Genomic DNA, 15,436 nt, shown 5'->3' on the forward strand with positions numbered 1-15,436 from the left:
TAAAATGAACTTGATCAAAATTCTGATTTGTCCTTAAAATGCAGGAGATATGATGGCGTTTCCTGAACACCTTATTTCGAAATCCTATACCCGACACTTTTCCTTACTCGTAGATGATGATCTACTGTATTAGTTCAGTGAAACTTTTATCTATTCCAGAAAGACTATTTGTATTTCTACAGTTGATACAGAGCACTAGCTTACTATTCCATATATATTTTTTTCATTTATGATTCTTTCATGACTTAATTATTGTAAATAAAATAACAATAAAAAAAATTACAGTTAGCAACTACCAAATAATCTGTTTTCAATAACTTGTATCATTATATATTTTAGTCTGTCACGGTAAAACTGGTAGTAAATAAATTGATTGATTGATTGATTGATTGATTAATGGATTGATTCAGTGATTGATGGATTGATTCAGTGATTGATGAATTGAGAGGCTTTGTTAGTCGTTCAATCGTGCCATCAGCGAGATGTTAACTGGCCTGCATATGATTAAAAATCCCTCTAAGAGAGTTAAAGCAGCAGTACTACGAGTCTAGTTCCTCTATTACAGACAGCTGTGGACAATTCTAAGGTGTATGTTTGTATTATTTCACAGCATTCCGTCATCACAGAAGCCCTACTATGTCTTTTTTAAACCCGCGAAAAAACTGAATTTTTAGGGTATAGATTATCTTGGGAATTACTTGAACAAACAAACAGACAAACATACGAAGCAACAGACAAGACAGACAAGCAAGTTGACTACAGCCCATAAACATGATGTATTGCAAAAGAAATATATATAAACATCGTTCATTTAGTTAATTGCGAGAAGTGGACTAAGAACAAGTCTGAGTGCTCTGTCTCAAGTCTTTATCCATTAACACAACACCATCGTGCAGGACACACAACACCGACCTCCTTCCATGACGCTTGGAGGGAGACAATCGAAGAAACATTTCAAATCGTTTTTCTATATTTGACTATATTTAGGTAGAAAATGACTTCAGTTCTTGTTGCTTTGGTCGTGTCCCATGTGTTCTCGCCGATATATCGTGGCGTACACATCCTTATTACTCATTCTCTTAGGATCTATCACGTTATCTCTCAGTGTCGATTCTGAATTCCCCGGAGGATAATACAGCGCTACAACGTAAATCTCATTGGTAACTGAACCCTTTCTTTGCGCGCAACCCATGCCAATCTCACGGCTGTCTTTCCAGACAAGTTGAGTGAAGGAGTCTGTATCGCTGTTTAAACGAGGGTCTGAATAACTGTAATGGCTTCCTTGCGCGTACCATATACGCGTTGCCTCTTCTCCGGCGAGCTCGCAGTCGTAGTTAACTGCAGACAGCTTTGCTCTGTTTTCTCCTATCTCGTCTATCCCTGGTGCCTGGATGGTTCCATTTAGCGCCATTTGGTAAGCAAGTTTTTGCGCACGTGCGGCTAGCTTGTCGGACCACTTGAGGGGAGGCGAATGGTGAATGCTGCGGAACTTATTGGTCGATTCGAAGCCACGTTTGGCGAAAGTCACGAATTTACCTGTAAAACATTAAGTTTGAACATTCAGATTGAGGACGCTTATTACAGAGTTGCGCGCATCTCAAGAAAATATCAAGAGAACATTTTCAAGAAGACATCAATGCTGAAGACGTTAGTTGCGTCGTTAACTGCGACGAAGCACTTCTACAAAAGTCAAACTCGAGTTGTACAACTGTTTGCGCTTAACAAATTCCATCTTGCGAACACTTCTCAGACGTCTTTGCCAAAGTTAAACCAAATATTTGCGCAGTTCTGGCGTAGATTAACACTTTAGATACGGGATGGTGGTTTGCATAGTGGGATAGGGTAGGTGTTAAAGAAACGTTTATGCGCAGACGGGCTAAGTCAATCCGATTTATTTACTTACTTCGTAGATACTTGTCTAGTTCCCTTCGATATGCCATGTTCTGCGCCACAAGACCATTGACACCTGTCATAACACAAATGATATTAAACTCCTTCCTATGTATCCCAGCGAGACTGGTTTTGGGGATCATTTATTTAAAATCAATTGATCGATTGTTTTTTTCCAGGACTATACTTAGATACTGAGCTCTGAAGAATTGTAAGGCAGCGCGAAGCATATGCTAGAGATTTCCGTCCTAACACCGCTATTCGAGGATTTACAGACTGATCGAGAAACTCCGTCGAATCCTATAGGTAGAAGTTTGTTAGCCCCCCAGACCTCTGTAGATGTTTTTAAAATCTCTTATTATAACAAGAAAATCCGGCACATCAGTTGTGCCAGTGCTAGAATGATCAGGTCTTTCGAATTTCTTTCCATGTGGGACGCCAGCTTTGAAAATCTAGCCGCACGTGACATATATGAACGCACGTTTGGTGTAAAAAATCAAAATTGTTCCAGCGTAAAACAGATGGGTCGTAACGACACAAACGTTTACAAGAAGGTAGGGTGACTCCACTGCTATGGCCGCTACTAACTCTTTTTTTTTTTGCATGATCATTATTGCTAGCTGATGATGCATTAGTTGTTCAGTACTTACATGCAAAGAACAGTGCAGACCAAGTTAACATTGCTTTTACAATCATATCGTTATTTGCTTCTGAACCTGAAAGTAAAACCGATTTACGTTCAGATAAAGATACATTCTCTTAAGACTCTTCTCAGCGAAATATCAAATTAATTTGACTTTAGAGTTTGTTTACGAGAATATAAAGATTCTGTGAATCATTGGACTTATTTCTAGATTTCTGTGCTCAAATATAGAGGTTTTGCATAATTACGTGAAGGTAGCCATATTGGATGTTATAAACAATACGATCGTTTTACATAATGATATTAATAATCACACGAGAAAGAATTTAATCCTCTAGACTAAAAAGATTCTATTGTCCGTCGTCTGTCATCTAAAAATGGCTTTCGACACGTGATCATGAAAGCTCTCTTTTGGAAAACGTCAAGAAAGATAATTGATTTTTCTTGTGATAATCAAATTATTCTAAATACCAAAATAAAACATTTAAAAAAATACATTTTTTGTACAAGTTTCTCATTTTTCAAGCCTAGAATCTCACCAGATATTATAAGGTGTAAAAGGAAAAAAAAAAAAAAAAAAAAAAAAAAAAAAAATCGAATTTCAAAGTAAATATCAAAATATTGACTTAAACTTATATATGACATACAACCGAGACTCTTAAACTCTATCAGATCTTGAAGATTGTCACTTGAACGAAAACTGTTATAAATGAACACAAACTTACCTTGCTGAAAACCTTCACCAATTTAATGATAACATAATAAACTCAAGTACGAAACACTCACTCCCTCAAAAACCGGGCATCCAATACCTTCCAAACTCTAGTAAAACAAATTAGGATTTATAAACATCTGTTTTTCTTTATTTAGTCTTTGGTCTCGTCAACCTAAATAGCACAAGTTAATGAATAATAAATAAGTTTTCTATCGAGAGAGGTGTTGGTATTCTACAGGTGTTTAGTCTATGTGTTTTCTCTGCTTCCATGGAAAACTGCAGAGCATTCAATATTTTTTGCTACGCTTGTGTGATTTTGAAACTGTTACAAAAGACAACTGGTTGGACTTGTCGCTTTTCTATTCTTTTTCTTTCTAAAGCTGTAAGAAGACTTTTCGACCTTAATCTAACTTGGTTCTAACATTTTGACAAATGATAAAATTTTCCCGTTTACAAACTAGGTCACCATGTGACATAGACATCGTTACCAGGGTGATTCAAATGGGAAAAAAAACTTAACTGTCATACTTCCCATTCGCATTAATTCCCGTTAAAGCAGTGCAGTCACTGAAGAGTATGGTTGATCCGTTCAACTAACATACCGGAATGTCTTTGTCGAATAACTTCGTTATAGTTGATTTTCAGTTTCTGGTGTTTTGAGAGTATCATCTCTAAAGAGCGCCAGAAAACCTGACCTCTGGCGCTGAAATGTAAAACACATCTTGACCAAATGATTGTTGTCCTGTCGTTAGTTCAAACTGCTGTGGACTTTGCGATGACTTTTGAGATTACCCAAATACTTGAACTTCTTGAAGCACAAATGACACTCGTAGGATTTTTGTTTATTTTGGCCGTTGGATGATGTCAGTATTGGACTCGTTTTGGGGTCTTTGTAAACCATCTTATGCACCACACTTATATGGGACTTGAGGTTACCTAGATATCTGAATTGCTTGTAGCACGTTGGACATTTGAATTTGCAATCACTAGTCCTACGAGACTCGTAAAGCCCAAGTGTCGTGGAACGTGCTTGTAAATTTTTGTGACTATCAGGAGAAAGTTTATCAATTTGTAAGTCACAGTTCAAGTAGTTATCAGACGCCTTTTTTCTCCCAAAGAGAGTCAGACGGTCACTCATGGCTTTGAGTCGTGGAGTGCTTGTTAAGTTTTTACTGGGTGAAGTGGATCTTCTGGGAGACCGTTCCAAATTCTCAAGGGATGGAAGCTTGCGAAGTTTTCTTTCTTTCGGACTGATAGTTAAAAGAAGAGATGTCATGATATGGTTAGCAAATACAACTAGGGAAAACAGGAAGCCCAGTTCATAAATATCAAAATCTATATCAAGTGAACATGCTTGCTTCTTCCGGTTTGTAAAACAATTTAGCACTTACCGAGTAAACGTTATTTAAAGCTTAGAATTTCATTTAAATTGTTAAAACACGATTCAAGAATATAATTCTGACATTTTTGATAATGATTTTTTATTTATTCCTTTCTTTTTGAAATTTTTAATTTAATCAGTAAAAATTAATAAGGTTGCTAATAGGGTGACAGTTTGATAGTGAAGCCCAATGCCATATATTTATGCTTTTTTATTAGAGCTTACCTGTCTTCTAAATTTAAGAACTGTGATCCTATTTGATCTTGCTCGTCCTTCAACAAAACATAGTAAAATATAGTGTTCAGAAAGTGTAAAAGGTAACCAAATATTCAGTACTGAAATTGTCCAATATCTCCCCCTGTAAACGTAAAGAGCCTGGACTCTGTTGAGTTCTAAAAGCCAAATTTCCTTCGATTCCGAATCCAGATTTTCTTAGAACTGTGGACCCAAATGTGATTGATAAGCAAAACAAAGAAATTGGTTGAATATAACAATGATAAGCAATTCCAGCCAAGAATAATAGAGATTAATCGTAATATATTCAGCAAATCTAACGTACGCTACTTCTTCTCTTTAGTCTCGGTTTCCGAGTATTCGTTTCCTCTGCCATGACCCCAAAATGATCGACTCTAATTTCCGCTGTAGATATCTGGTATATATCTGGTAAGTAATCTGAGTTTCTGAAAAGGAAGACCAAAGAAAATAACGGTAACTAAGCAAAAATTTTACGAAGTCTGGAGTCTAAGAACTGATTTACATTAAGCTTTTGAACGTTTGAAAAGTTCATTCGAGACTAAGTCATCAAAATCACTCGTCAAATATCCATTGTTCAGCTCAAAAAAGTCACTATAGAGACTTCACTATGGATATTAACGACACGATTGTAGTAGAAGACAAATCTTAACCTGTCGATCTTGCTCTTTACAAACTTTTCAAAACTTCTTCAAACTGTTAGGAACATGTTTGTTTATCACTTCAAACTGCCCGCCGCCCGCCGCTGACCCAAGTATCGCGGGCTCATATACGCGGTCAAAGAGCCTGGGGCGACAAGGTGCGTCTTTGTTTTGAAGCAGGAAAAAGGGAGCTACTTTATGTAGTTCAAAAATAATGTATCGATAGGTCATCATTTAGGATAAATTTACTCACATGAAGTATTAGGCCAAGGGAGATATTATAGACGTAGGAGAAAAGAAAGATGGCGATACCTCATGAAGTCTTAGCTGAAGGATGGATCCCTTTTACTGTCGTTGTCGTGGTAAGTTCATCTGCATTATGGAGCTTATCATCTTAGATTCTCCTTCAACAAATTTTTTCTTTGTAATTTTGTTAATTTTCTGTATAGCATTTCAAAGCTACTGATAGAAACCCTAGGAACTTGTAAACACGTTTTGACGTGGTTCTTCCTTTCCAATATATGTGATATATAATACTTAAGGGTACGAAAATAAGTACAGACAGATAAGGTTATACAGCTAAAGTATAAAGAAAAACACGAGAATATAAACTAACCACTGTTAAACTTGTTTTTACTCTTAGCAGTAGTAGCATAAGATGGATTAATATTGATAGCTTACATGTGCATGCACTGTAAGACTTATATTACGCTTCATGGTTTATTTAGACGGAAAAAATATATTAATAGAGAGTTTTAGATTGACTTTTTTTCTTCCCGCAAACGGCAAACGTGACCACGTTTTCATCGTTTTCTTGTATTTTACTTTATTTCTTGCAAACTTTTTTGTTTTTCTACCACTTGGATTTTTTTGCGATTCCTTTACATTTATTTAAAAGAATTTTTCACTGATCAACTGACGTTTCACGCTTGCCGTGAACGTAAATCTAAAACTACCTAATTACTTTTTATTATCTTATTAAGAGGATATATTATAATTTTTGCCATCTAAATGTTCTCTCTTTACTGTATAACAAGATGCAGTTGCTGAAATCTCTTAAAAATTCTTTAAAATAATGATGTATTTTCAAGAAGCATACACATAACATTTTGCTTGTTTATTAATTTTATTTTTCAGATGACAATTATATTTTCTTGGTTTTACATTCGTTACTACCAAGATAGCTCCTTGTCAGAGGTGTCCTCAACTATCACAGCTATTGTTGCACTGACTATAGCATTATTAACCTCGGCATTGGTTCCAGTGGATATATTCTTGGTATCATACTTAAAAAAATCAGATGGAAATTGGAAGGTTAGTATTAGGGTGCTTTCCATTTACCTAAAAACAACAACAGGAATTCTGGTTGGAAAAGCCAATGGTATATGTGTCTATCCCCTTTGGATTTTTCTAGAAAACTCAGTCTTCTGATTGAGGGAATCCACTTTTCCCGTATACTCTTTTCGGTTCTTCTGGTAGACACATGTAACATTTGTTGGAAGTTAAAATTTCCCATTGTTTTCCTACTATTAAACAAATTTCCAACTGGATGGATTGGTTTAAATAGTAAACACCCAATGTTTTGAATCTCATTCAGCTAGCTGAAATATCAGTCTTCATTCCCTTGAGTATCATTTCTTTGTATAATAGCAACACTAGATAATAGGTCAACTTAGGAGTTATTTCAGGATCATTTGATCTGTGAGCCAGCACTGCCCAGACTAAGTTAAGGTCAACTCAGGGGTTATATTAAGGCTTGATCTGTGACTCGATCATCCCTGCCCAGACTTAGGACAACCCAGGGGGTTGTTCCAGGTTTCAAGAAACTTATTTTTCAGGGTTCAAGAAGGTTGATTTTTATTTGGTTTGATATTTGTAATTTCTCAGGAGTGGGGTTCAAATAGTGCAAGCAGAAATGACCTGGAGGATGCTGTTAGCACTACATACTATGGTATGGTTATTCAATTATTTCCAAGTCATGTGCATGTGTAAACATGGTGTAGCTATAGAATCTACCTTCCACATGGGGAGGGGGTGGGGCTGATGTCATGGCAAAGCTTTCTGGAAACCAGGCAATCTGTAAACATACAGTATATGGGATCAATGTCTTTATGGGCATTTAAAAAGGCATGATATTACGTGTATATACAGTATATAGAGATAAGATATATTATGTTACTCATGAAATAACTAGAAGTATGGGTTGTATATATAATGTTTTGTATTCTAAAATTTCAGAAATCGAGGCATGTGAGTTTGACAAAAAAAGATGTTATTTAGAGTTTAATGCAAATATGGAAAGTGCATGCATTCCATTTTCAGACTCCATTAATCATGATTTTCTACTGTGTTTTTCATTTGAAATATTTATAATTTGATAATATTTTTATTCTTTTCAAGTTCTATATGGATTGTTGGCCTTCCTAATATTTGTGCTTATGCCATTCATGTACTTCTTCTTTGAAGAAAAAGATGAGGATGTCACTATCAGGGAGGTATGACAACCATAGAGTAGACATTGTAGAAAGCAAGTTTTCTAACTAATAATAATAATAATGATGATGAGGATGACAATGACAATGACGCTGACGCTGACGATAGTGATAATGATAATGAAAATGATAATGATAATGATAATATTAATCTTAAATGAATATTACTGTCAAAAAATCTTGTGTTTTGGTTGGTTGTGAACATGTGTGCAAAATTATGAGACTACACAACATGAGAGGGCACTTTCTACTTTGCTATTCATGTCCAAAATAACCACTACTGTAATATGTATTTTTAATAATGCATTTTTTTTGAAAAAGAAAACTCAAATTTCAAAGACTGCATTTAATTATACATATACACTGGTGGACATTTACTGTCTCTGACCAGGCTAATTTGCATATGCACATCAAAATGATTTTATTGGTTTATGTCTCAGACTTCACTTGTCTAACCACAAATATTCAATTTCTATTCCTAGAGGGTTTGTAATGCAACAAAATACACCATTGGATTTTTTATTGTGGCTTGTGTTCTTCTTATGGTTGGGTGAGGACTTGATCTATATATTGACCTATTGACTTAGATTAGAGTGCAAATAATATACCTGTGAAATAGTTAGGATGAAATAGGAGATAGTCAGCGCTTATTAGAAAAGACATAGGAATTCAGTGACGCATGATAAGGGCATGTGCATTTACTAAAGTGACAACTCAAGACGCAAATGAATAGATACGAAAATACAAACATGTAAAATTATACGAAGCAAAAGCATGTGCAATAAAATATTGTTTCAGTTTTTGTAAGTGTGTTTAAAAATATTTTAAAATGCGCGCCCTTGAGTAGCACACATGCACTAATTTACCCGTCACGTCTTGCCTATTGCTTTTACTAATTAGACTTAGGCAACCAATAGCACAAAGTTAGTAATTAGTTAGCTAGCTATCTATTTCACGGGTATATTACATGTATTTGCACCCTATTACAATATTTTAAAGTTTTCAATACAAACCAATATCATAGCTCTATTAAAGGTGCCACACCAATTCTAATGACTCTGTTTTGGGTTAATTTCAGAGCATTTGCACCACTGAAGCAGCCTCCTAAAAATATAACCCAATGGGATCAGAAATTTCTCTTCTTGAAAGATGAACTGAGTGCCAACAGTTAGTATAGAAGTCTTATTATTGCAGTGTTTTATATTTTTTAAATATGTACTGTATTGATTATTTCCACTAGATGATACTTCTGTTATGTGGGATGGTCATCATCTGAAAGTGTTCAAACGAATTCTTTCTGGCATGACAGTAGTGTTTGACTGCCATGTGTCCAGAGCAGATACTGAGATTGAAAGACTTTTATAAGCTTTGAATGGAATCCTGCAATTAGCCAATTACATGTAGAATGAGAGTTTGCTCATGATTCTAAAAAAAAATATAGAAATTTAGCATATTTACTATGTTTAAGGACTTGCCATTAAAGCTAAAAAGTACACTTTAACAAGTGTTCGAATGCCTCAGAAAATATTGGAGAAATGACTCTATAGCTGTGCCAAACTGTACATTCCCTGGATCTCCACAAATTTGGAAAAAAACTATTCCAGGTTCCTTTTATATTTTATTTATTAGTATTCACAAACTTATTGATATTGTGTGTTTTTTTTTTAGAGGGAGAAACAGCACTTTCTCTATTGATAGGGTTCTTGTCTCTCATTGGGCTGCTTATTATGATCTCCTATACGGTAAGGTTACAAGCTACAGTATTATTGGAAGAATTAACTATAAGTGACAGCATCCCTTCCCATAAGTATAAAAGGACACAAGACATAACCACCATGTTGGTTGACACAACAAATGGTTTTTTAAAAAGTCGACCAACATGACAGAGGTGCTCAAAGATCTCACAGATTATTCTGCTGTACGACTTTCATTTATTTAGGCTTATGGCATGACAGCACTCCCATTTGCAATGCTCAAAGGATTTAAAAGTGCAAAGGTAAGTTTAAGCCATTCATTATTATAATAAAAAGTAGAAGATAGTTGAAGTCTCACAAAAGTAGAGCAAGACTTAGAAAGAGCAATTTCATTGTCTATAGCTAGACTACAGAGAGAGGAAGAGAGGGAGGAGATGGAAGAGTTATTGTGTTCATGTTACTATATAATTGGTTGCTTGCTAATATCCACTAAATTTTCAAGAATGAGGCTACCCTGTATTAGTCTTACGCATACTGAAGAAAACATTCTGCTATATTTTCCACTAACCTCCCCACCCCCACCCCCACTCCCCTCTCCCTACATACGTCACTCACACATACACATTTTAGTGTGCTCCACAGTTTTTGGACTAAAACAGTAGGAACTTATGAATAAATTGAATCACCGTAAGAAGCTTTGTTAAACTGACTTTTCGGACATTAGTCAGAGTAAGAGCTCTTGGGCTAGTACAGTAACTGTAGCATCATGATTTGGATTTCTATTATGGGAAACGAGTTTTCTTACTAGTGGAAGATATTTTTTTACATCACCCATCACCCGATCCCATTAAATGTACATGTACTATCAGTTCTCAAAATCATATTTTTTCTGTTCTGTTGTTCCTGCAGAGAGAACAGGAAGCTGTCTCCAGAAGAATCCAGGAAAACAGAGAGAGAACAAGAATGATCCAAGCCAAGTACAAAGATGGTCGCTCCATGCACAGGAGGGATAGGAGACAACTATCACAACTGGAAGATGAAGAGCATTTGTTAACAAGACAGGATAGGAGGCTTGAAAGTGCACAACTTGGATGGCTTAACAAATGCCTCAAGTGCTGCCGTCCATTTGAAGTTGTGTTTGGAGTATTCTACTTGCTCTTTTCACTACTTCTTTTTGTTTCACTTCTTCTTACATGGTGAGAATATCCACTAGTTATATTTTAAAGAGATAAAACCGTATGCACAGGTGGTTTCCAGCTTGTGAAATTTACTTTCAGCATTCCACATGTTTAGATCAGGGTATCTAAAACGTAGACTGTTTTATGTATTTTTTATGAAATAACAAGAGCACAAATTCATGAAAAATACTGTTTGATTTTTTCCTATGAAAGTTCAAATTCTGAGCACAAAAAATGAAAAATGTGTGAAAAATGGTCTGAACGTGTTAGATACTCTCTTCTGAAATAGCTTTTCAACCAATCAGAGTGTAATTTAGAACTTGGTAGTTTTACAATTGTTTGTCTTTGTAACAATTGTTCCATTTAATCATAGTTAATAGATTAACTATGATTTAATCAAATCCATTCACCAATCCATCCATCAGTCTACTTATCCATTAATTCATCATCATGATTTTTCATATTATTTTCCAGCATTGACAAGGCAATCCATTCTGAAGGTTATAAATATGGTTATGTTCTGCCCAAGGCCCAGTTGCCGAACCCTATCAACATCATTATGGTGTACGCACAGCAGGTATTGTTTTCCCCCCAGCTATAAATAGACATTAACGTTAATGTCGTTCCATACCTAAACTACCACAATCTTTTTCAAAATAGCTTTTCATATTCAAATATTAAAACTACTTTGGGAATGCCAAGGCAGTAGTGAAAATTGGCATAACAAAAAAGCTACCGAAAAGAATTCTGGAAGTTAAGGTATAAAATATCATCATGCTTGAGGTCTATTTCTAATGCACGTCCAATGTTAGGGGAAGTATGGATATTTTCTGTAACAATAACAATTGCAATATTTTTGTTGCTATAAAATCCCCTAGCTCCCCACCTGAAAATTTTCCAAAGTTTTTTAAGTTCTAGACAAGTGTGGTGTGTTGCCTCAGTATTCGAGATTTCACTCAAAAAAAAAAAAAAAAGAAATAAAATAAAATAAAATAAATAGTATACAAATACTTATGATATTATTTTTCTTTCAAGGTATTTCCTTTGGACTATTGCCTGTTCGTTGCAATAGTGTTGTATTTCATTTATGCTTCAATGGCTGGGATCAAGCGTACTGGTATACGGTGCTGTTGGATTAAAGTATCCTTTATACAATTACAGAAGAAAGACGGACCAATTCTCTAATAATATTTTAGAATGATTTAATTAATTTTACACTAGTTATCATCCTAACAGTCTTTATATGAACCACGTTGATTGAAACCACTTATTTGTTTAGGACAATTTTCAATTACTGAATCATCCATCAATTTGAAAGCGCATGTTACAAATGTTTTTATTTTTGATATTTACCCAAAGGCTGTACCATAGGATACGACATCCTGTTCGAGGTACTTCGCACGAATGCAATCACTCGAGCTTAATTTAGGTTTAAGGGTTTACTAATGGCACAGTATCTATCAAATATCGTAACAAATGATCTCGTTTCCTGTTGGTGCATGTATTTTCTGTTTTCCTTAACGTTTATCACCAGCTGTTCAAAATTCGTCCCAGACACACCCTACCTCAAGCCCTGTTGATGATGTGTGTCATGTTGATGTTGATCGTGCTGTCTTTGAACATTATGCTGTTTACTCTTGCACCCCAGTACGTTATGTACGGCAGCCAACATTACATGGTAAGTCCTGTACCCTGTCCACCTAACCCTTGCACCCCAGTACGTTATGTACGGCAGCCAACATTACGTGGTAAGTCCTGTACCCTGTCCACCTAACCCTTTCACCCCAGTACGTTATGTACGGCAACCAACATTACATGGTAAGTCCTGTACCCTGTCCACCTAACCCTTTCACCCCAGTACATTATGTACGGCAGCCAACATTACATGGTAAGTCCTGTACCCTGTACCCTGAACCATCCTCCTAATTAACCCTTTCACCCCAGTACGTTATGTACGGCAGCCAACATTACGTGGTAAGTCCTGTACCCTGTCCATCTAACCCTTGCACCCCAGTACGTTATGTACGGCAGCCAACATTACATGGTAAGTACTGTACCCTGTTCACCTGATTAACCCTTTCACCCCAGTACGTTATGTACGGCAGCCAACATTACGTGGTAAGTACTGTACCCTGTCCACCTAATTAACCCTTTTACCCCAGTACGTTATGTACGGCAGCAAACGTTACGTCCTGTACCCCATCAACTTCTTTTGGGTACTTACGTTCTGAAGAGAAAGACTAGAAAACCAAAGAAAACTTGCATCCAGATGACCAGAAGAACTTGGATCAATTATTTATTTATTTATAATTTTCTTATTCTTTTTCTTTCAAGGGTAACAGTACTGTAAACAATGTCACAACCATCACAGCATATGTCTGTTCCACTGAGGTTTCTTCTGGTAAGTACAGTACATGTACTGAGCATCGGGTATTTGCTGATTTTCTGTTCTTGGCATTAAGAGGCACTTTGCTGATATACAATAGTATAACTTCCGTAAAAGCACATGGAAACGTTCGTATTCTTGGAAAGTGCCCCTCAAATTTAATGCTCAAGTTTAAAACAAAATGTACAGTAAACCATTTCCTGCACTTGCCTCTCCCCTCTGGGTGTCAGGTCTCTGGGCAGAGTTCCTTACGTCTCTCCCTTGATTCAAGGGTTTATTCGGCTTCTCTGTTTTTCATACCTTCCCCAAAACTCAGCATAAATCCCAATTCAGTTTGTGAGTTAACTTTATGCTCTTTGATCATGCAGCCCAGAGGTTGTTTCAGAGTTTGATCTGTGAGTTAGCCATGCCTGAATGTGATCAGCCTAGAGGTTCTTTCAGGAGTCAGATAAATTTTATATTCGGTTTGGGTGTCGACTTTTTTTTATTATTCGGCTGTTGGGTAATCCCGCATTGTTCAAGTCACTGCTTCTGTTATCATCATCTATTCATGATTATTGCTTTGTTTTTAGATGATTGTTTGATGACGCGGATTTCAGTGTTCCTCCACCGTTTTTTCTACAAGGTGTGGTTTTTTGGTGCTTGCTATTACTGGGGTACCTGGCTGTTTCTCTTGGTGAGTCTAGATTTCTTGTTTTACCTGATTCTGGTGAGATAATCTGTTAGTCGCATTGTTAGTTCATCGGCCGAGTTCCATTTTTTCGGTGGACATTATTTTTCAAGCTGTGTACAGCACTAGTGAAAAAAGAATATTCTTGGAAAGGTTTTTGATAACTGCATGAAAATTACAGATGCAATCGCAAGTTCTTAGGGATGGACCATTAGATAATTAATGGGGTGGGGTTTGCAGAAATTTATCTTTCACGAAACTTATTTTTGCAACAAACCCTGCAAGCATTTTCTTTTGTGGTTGCTCGATATTTGTTTTGGATTTACTCCCTCCCCCTCCCCGCCCAATTATCTAATGGTCCTTCTCTCACTCCAGTATGAAAATACTTTATCACGTGTTTTGTTGATGTTGATTCCTTTCCTTCTTCCTTGACAGGCATTTTTAATAGGCTTTGTTGTGTCCGTTGTCAAGAAGCGAAAGACTGTTGTAGAGGAATACTTGAGTGACAGCGATTCTGACGACGATGAGATGGCACGGGCGTAAACACAGTTTACTACACTGGCATTCTCGAAAGGTTTGAATGCCTATTACCTCTGGCTTGACCCAGGGAACCTCGGGCTTCCTGTGTGTACTCGAAGGACGCGGTTCCCTTGAAACCAGAACCAAGGGGTAAAAAAATGCGTGTAACATAGAAAATCGGTAGCAAACCAGAGCCTAAAATTGTAAATAATGATCAAGAGATGAGGAGTTCACGTGATAGTAGGAAAACTTTCTAATGATTCCTAGGGTGCCCGTATTGATAAGGATCGCGAGTAGTCCCTCACTAGATCGCTGGTTGATTTAGTATCGTTTATGCATTAGTCAATTGAAACCCCATCCCCAGACCCCCTGTTGACATGTTGACTCCACACCGTACCAAAGTGGGGCTGGATAAGCGCTTTATAAATTTGAATGGCAGTACTGATGGAGATAAAAGGACGCACGGGTTTTAAGGCTCCTATGCAAGAGGAGACTTTCTTGATAACATTTTGAATGTGTACAGACCAATTCAAATTTTTGTCTATTGTGACGCCGAGCGACTTCGTATGATCGACTTTTTTAATTTCGTTATCGCCAATCGTTACTTTTATTGGAAAATCGTCATGTGCAGTAAATTTTTGGCGACAGCCAATAATCATAAATTCAGTTTTGGTAACATTCAAACTTAGCTTATTGCTAAGTAACCATTTATGGATGTTTCTAAGTTCTGCATTGAGTACAGTATGCGATCAGTACGCATTAAATTCACCTTGCACTCACGCTGTTGAATGTGCATTATTGTTTTGACCTTTTTGTTTGCCCATCGTTTATCATGGTCCTGTCCATTCTGCATAATCAAACACGCCGTCTGTGAGATAGCCATGTACTGTATAACCAGTGTTTCATCAACCCAGAGGTCGTTTAAGGGTTTGTTTTGCGGTGAGTTAGCGGTACCCTGACTAGAAGCTTGTTTCA

At 36.5% G+C, this 15,436-nt stretch overlaps 3 protein-coding genes across 3 annotated transcripts; 1 reads left to right on the plus strand and 2 right to left on the minus strand.

Moving 5' to 3' along the window:
* Positions 1-323: 323 nt before the first annotated feature.
* Positions 324-3,340, minus strand: LOC116287857 (Golgi-associated plant pathogenesis-related protein 1). Its single transcript, XM_031694550.2, has 4 exons — positions 3,259-3,340; positions 2,541-2,606; positions 1,904-1,966; positions 324-1,536 (listed from the first exon to the last, which is right to left on the minus strand). The coding sequence occupies exons 2-4, from the start codon at positions 2,584-2,586 to the stop codon at positions 1,001-1,003; spliced, it is 645 nt and encodes a 214-aa protein (XP_031550410.2). The 5' UTR covers positions 2,587-2,606; positions 3,259-3,340; the 3' UTR covers positions 324-1,000.
* A 28-nt stretch (positions 3,341-3,368) lies between these two features.
* On the minus strand, positions 3,369-5,600 carry LOC116287858 (uncharacterized). The gene is made up of 4 exons (XM_031694551.2): positions 5,535-5,600; positions 5,189-5,309; positions 4,855-4,901; positions 3,369-4,498 (listed from the first exon to the last, which is right to left on the minus strand). Exons 2-4 carry the CDS (start codon positions 5,237-5,239, stop codon positions 3,997-3,999), a joined length of 600 nt encoding a protein of 199 aa, XP_031550411.2. The 5' UTR covers positions 5,240-5,309; positions 5,535-5,600; the 3' UTR covers positions 3,369-3,996.
* A 192-nt stretch (positions 5,601-5,792) lies between these two features.
* Positions 5,793-15,241, plus strand: LOC116287881 (putative lysosomal cobalamin transporter). The gene is made up of 15 exons (XM_031694587.2): positions 5,793-5,884; positions 6,660-6,836; positions 7,410-7,473; positions 7,923-8,017; positions 8,497-8,564; positions 9,093-9,181; positions 9,683-9,756; positions 9,954-10,010; positions 10,618-10,904; positions 11,361-11,463; positions 11,922-12,026; positions 12,421-12,564; positions 13,221-13,287; positions 13,845-13,948; positions 14,378-15,241. The coding sequence occupies exons 1-15, from the start codon at positions 5,825-5,827 to the stop codon at positions 14,483-14,485; spliced, it is 1,602 nt and encodes a 533-aa protein (XP_031550447.2). The 5' UTR covers positions 5,793-5,824; the 3' UTR covers positions 14,486-15,241.
* The last annotated feature ends 195 nt before the right edge of the window (positions 15,242-15,436 follow it).

The sequence above is a fragment of the Actinia tenebrosa genome, unplaced genomic scaffold (assembly GCF_029948245.1).
Source record: "Actinia tenebrosa isolate PJP-AT-01 unplaced genomic scaffold, QUT_ActTen_1.0 PGA_scaffold0__85_contigs__length_37466705, whole genome shotgun sequence".
NCBI lineage: Eukaryota > Metazoa > Cnidaria > Anthozoa > Actiniaria > Actiniidae > Actinia > Actinia tenebrosa.

What these genes read in the sequence shown, in the direction of transcription:
- LOC116287858 (XM_031694551.2), bottom strand. Translation starts at nt 5,239, where the DNA reads ATGGCAGAGGAAACGAATACTCGGAAACCGAGACTAAAGAGAAGAAGT. An exon ending in GACTAAAGAGAAGAAGTAGC is followed by an intron (nt 4,902 to 5,188) that starts GTACGTTAGATT and finishes GTTTTGTTGAAG; the next exon opens with GACGAGCAAGATCAAATAGG. An exon ending in TTCTTAAATTTAGAAGACAG is followed by an intron (nt 4,499 to 4,854) that starts GTAAGCTCTAAT and finishes TTTAACTATCAG; the next exon opens with TCCGAAAGAAAGAAAACTTC.
- LOC116287881 (XM_031694587.2), top strand. Translation starts at nt 5,825, where the DNA reads ATGGCGATACCTCATGAAGTCTTAGCTGAAGGATGGATCCCTTTTACT. An exon ending in GTTTCACTTCTTCTTACATG is followed by an intron (nt 10,905 to 11,360) that starts GTGAGAATATCC and finishes ATTATTTTCCAG; the next exon opens with CATTGACAAGGCAATCCATT. An exon ending in ACGGCAGCCAACATTACATG is followed by an intron (nt 12,565 to 13,220) that starts GTAAGTCCTGTA and finishes TTTTCTTTCAAG; the next exon opens with GGTAACAGTACTGTAAACAA.
- LOC116287857 (XM_031694550.2), bottom strand. Translation starts at nt 2,586, where the DNA reads ATGATTGTAAAAGCAATGTTAACTTGGTCTGCACTGTTCTTTGCAT. An exon ending in GTCTGCACTGTTCTTTGCAT is followed by an intron (nt 1,967 to 2,540) that starts GTAAGTACTGAA and finishes GTGTTATGACAG; the next exon opens with GTGTCAATGGTCTTGTGGCG. An exon ending in ACTAGACAAGTATCTACGAA is followed by an intron (nt 1,537 to 1,903) that starts GTAAGTAAATAA and finishes AATGTTTTACAG; the next exon opens with GTAAATTCGTGACTTTCGCC.